The sequence below is a fragment of the Carya illinoinensis genome, chromosome 6 (genome assembly GCF_018687715.1).
Source record: "Carya illinoinensis cultivar Pawnee chromosome 6, C.illinoinensisPawnee_v1, whole genome shotgun sequence".
NCBI lineage: Eukaryota > Viridiplantae > Streptophyta > Magnoliopsida > Fagales > Juglandaceae > Carya > Carya illinoinensis.
Window position 1 is genome coordinate 31,562,732 of NC_056757.1, and position 2,438 is coordinate 31,565,169.

At 34.5% G+C, this 2,438-nt stretch overlaps 1 protein-coding gene across 1 annotated transcript; it reads left to right on the plus strand.

The window, feature by feature from the left end:
* Positions 1 to 948: 948 nt before the first annotated feature.
* On the plus strand, positions 949 to 2,209 carry LOC122312765 (protein FAR1-RELATED SEQUENCE 5-like). Its single transcript, XM_043127421.1, has 2 exons — positions 949 to 1,079; positions 1,141 to 2,209. Exons 1-2 carry the CDS (start codon positions 949 to 951, stop codon positions 2,207 to 2,209), a joined length of 1,200 nt encoding a protein of 399 aa, XP_042983355.1.
* Positions 2,210 to 2,438: the final 229 nt, after the last annotated feature.

Sequence of the window (2,438 nt, forward strand, 5' to 3'; positions counted from 1 at the left end):
AATCACAAGATGACACATAATGATTTCTTTAAAAGTAAAATACAATTTAGATGTAGGAGATCTTTTACACTTCAATTAATGCTTTCCTCGGGACTTACACTTTTCTGATTTTCTCTCTCAAACTTTTACTTTTTTTTTTCTCTCTCCACCTTTTATCTTTCTTTACACCCGTCTCACCCACCCCCACCCTCCCCCACCCCTCCTAAATATCTCTATCTCCCTCCTTCGGATAAACTGAAGTTATTGGACCCTTTATCAGACTTTAGCTTCTCGCACTCGCTGTTGCTCTCCTCAGACATATTCCTTACATGCTGTTGTTCTCTTTAGATCAAACTGAGGTATTTTTAATGTGTTGAAATTTTTTACGTGCTCCAGTATTTTTTATTTTTATTTTTATCATTAACCTTTTTTTTTTTAAATGTCTCGGTAACTTAATAATATGTAGCATAGCACTGTGACAAAAAAATTTGTTTTTATATATTTGAAAATGACTTTTTGGATTGTTGTTGAAGCCATATCCACTAACATGAAGAAAAATAAAAACTTTTTTAATTACAAATTACCGATCTGCAACATAACGGCCCACCAAAAATTTAATAAAACTCAAACGGTAAAGAACATGATCCCAAACCAGAAACTTTTGAGATTATCTGCATGATTGAATAAAATATTTTTAAGTTGAAAAAGTGCATTATGATAATAATGTTTAGATTACTTTTTAAGGTATAGAACCAACAAAATTTTTCCTTATTTGTTTCCTCTATAATAATGATTGGAACTAAAAAGTATGTTCCCAGTAGTGCAACCTTATTTATTTTAATTAATGATGTTTATAGCCAATCTTATTTTTGGGTACAATTCCATTAAATTATTAACTATTGTGCATGAGATTTTTGTTCTCTAAATGACACATTTTTCATGATATTAGGTGGAGTAAAAATTTAAAAGATGAGTATTTTTAGGAATAATGTTGAGGTATTTGATTCTGCAAATTCTAGTACTGATGAAGTTGAAATAATTGAAGATTTGGATGTTGAGGTTGAAGAAGATAAGAGTTTGCCCAATGAACAAGGAGTCTGGTGGTGACTATAATATTGGTTGCATTAATAAAGACGTTCAAAATTATTTGGGCAATTGAAGGAGACAGTTTCTGGCAGAGGGAGACGCACAAAGCCTGTACACTTACTTTTTGGAAAGCAAACGTAATAGTCCAGGTTTTGTATATTCAATCCAAGTTGATGAAAATGGATCGATGGGAAACTGCTTTTGGACAGATGCCAGATCACGGACTGCATATCAATATTTTGGGGACGTTGTGACTTTTGATGCCACGTACCTCACCAATCGCTACAAGATGCCTTTTGTTCTGTTCACTGGAGTTAATCATCACCATCAATCTGTGATATTTGGATGTGCCTTACTCATAAATGAGACAGCGGAGTCTTATACATGGCTGCTAAAAACATGGCTAGAGGCTATGCTTGGTCGTGCTCCAACAAAAATAATCACTGATGATGACAAGGCAAAGGCTAAGACCATCGCGGAGGTATTGCCCAATACAACTCACAAATTGTATTTATGGCATATATTACAAAAAGTTCCTGAACATCTAGCTCGTGTCTATAATAAGTACCCACAATTTCAGCAAGATTTTTATCATTGTATTCATGAAACACTCACAATTGAAGAATTTGAATTTGAATGGACTGAAATATTATTAAAGTACAAATTGGAAGACAATAGTTGGTTGCAGGGCATTTATGCCAGGAGGGCAAAGTGGGTGCCAGCTTATTGGAGAGGCATATTTTGTGCTGGAATGTCCACAACTCAACGCAGTAAGAGTATGAACAAGTTTTTTAAATACTTTGTTCGTTCAAGTACAATGGTTCGTGATTTTGTCCATCAATATGATAAAGCACTGAACACTCGTTATCTCAGTGAGAAAGAAAAAGATGTGAAGATAAAAACTACGAAACCAATTATGAGAACTTGTTTCAAAGTGGAAGAGGAAGCAGCCAAGATCTATACAAGAAATTCATTTATTCACTTTCAAGAAAAGCTATTTCAAAGCCAACGATACAAGGCCTCTAAAACACGTGAGGAAGATGAGAGGAAAATATATTTGGTGACACTTGATGGGAAAGAAAGTCCTACATATGAAGTAACAATTGGGAGGGAGAAACTCAATGTTTCTTGTACATGTTGTTAATTTGAATTTATTTGATTTTTATGCTGCCACAACCTACATATTTTGGGAAAAAAAGTCTATGATGAACATCATACTGCAATCATATGTCTTAGAGAGGTGGACAATCAATGCAAAGAGTCGCGTGATACATGGCATATGTGGCGATGAGGGCCAGTGGACACAATCCCAACTGTATTTGTCATGAAACATCGTTTGATAAGGCAATTTTATGAAGTTGCTGAAATGGGAT

What these genes read in the sequence shown, in the direction of transcription:
- LOC122312765 (XM_043127421.1), top strand. Translation starts at nt 949, where the DNA reads ATGAGTATTTTTAGGAATAATGTTGAGGTATTTGATTCTGCAAATTCT. An exon ending in CCCAATGAACAAGGAGTCTG is followed by an intron (nt 1,080 to 1,140) that starts GTGGTGACTATA and finishes GGGCAATTGAAG; the next exon opens with GAGACAGTTTCTGGCAGAGG.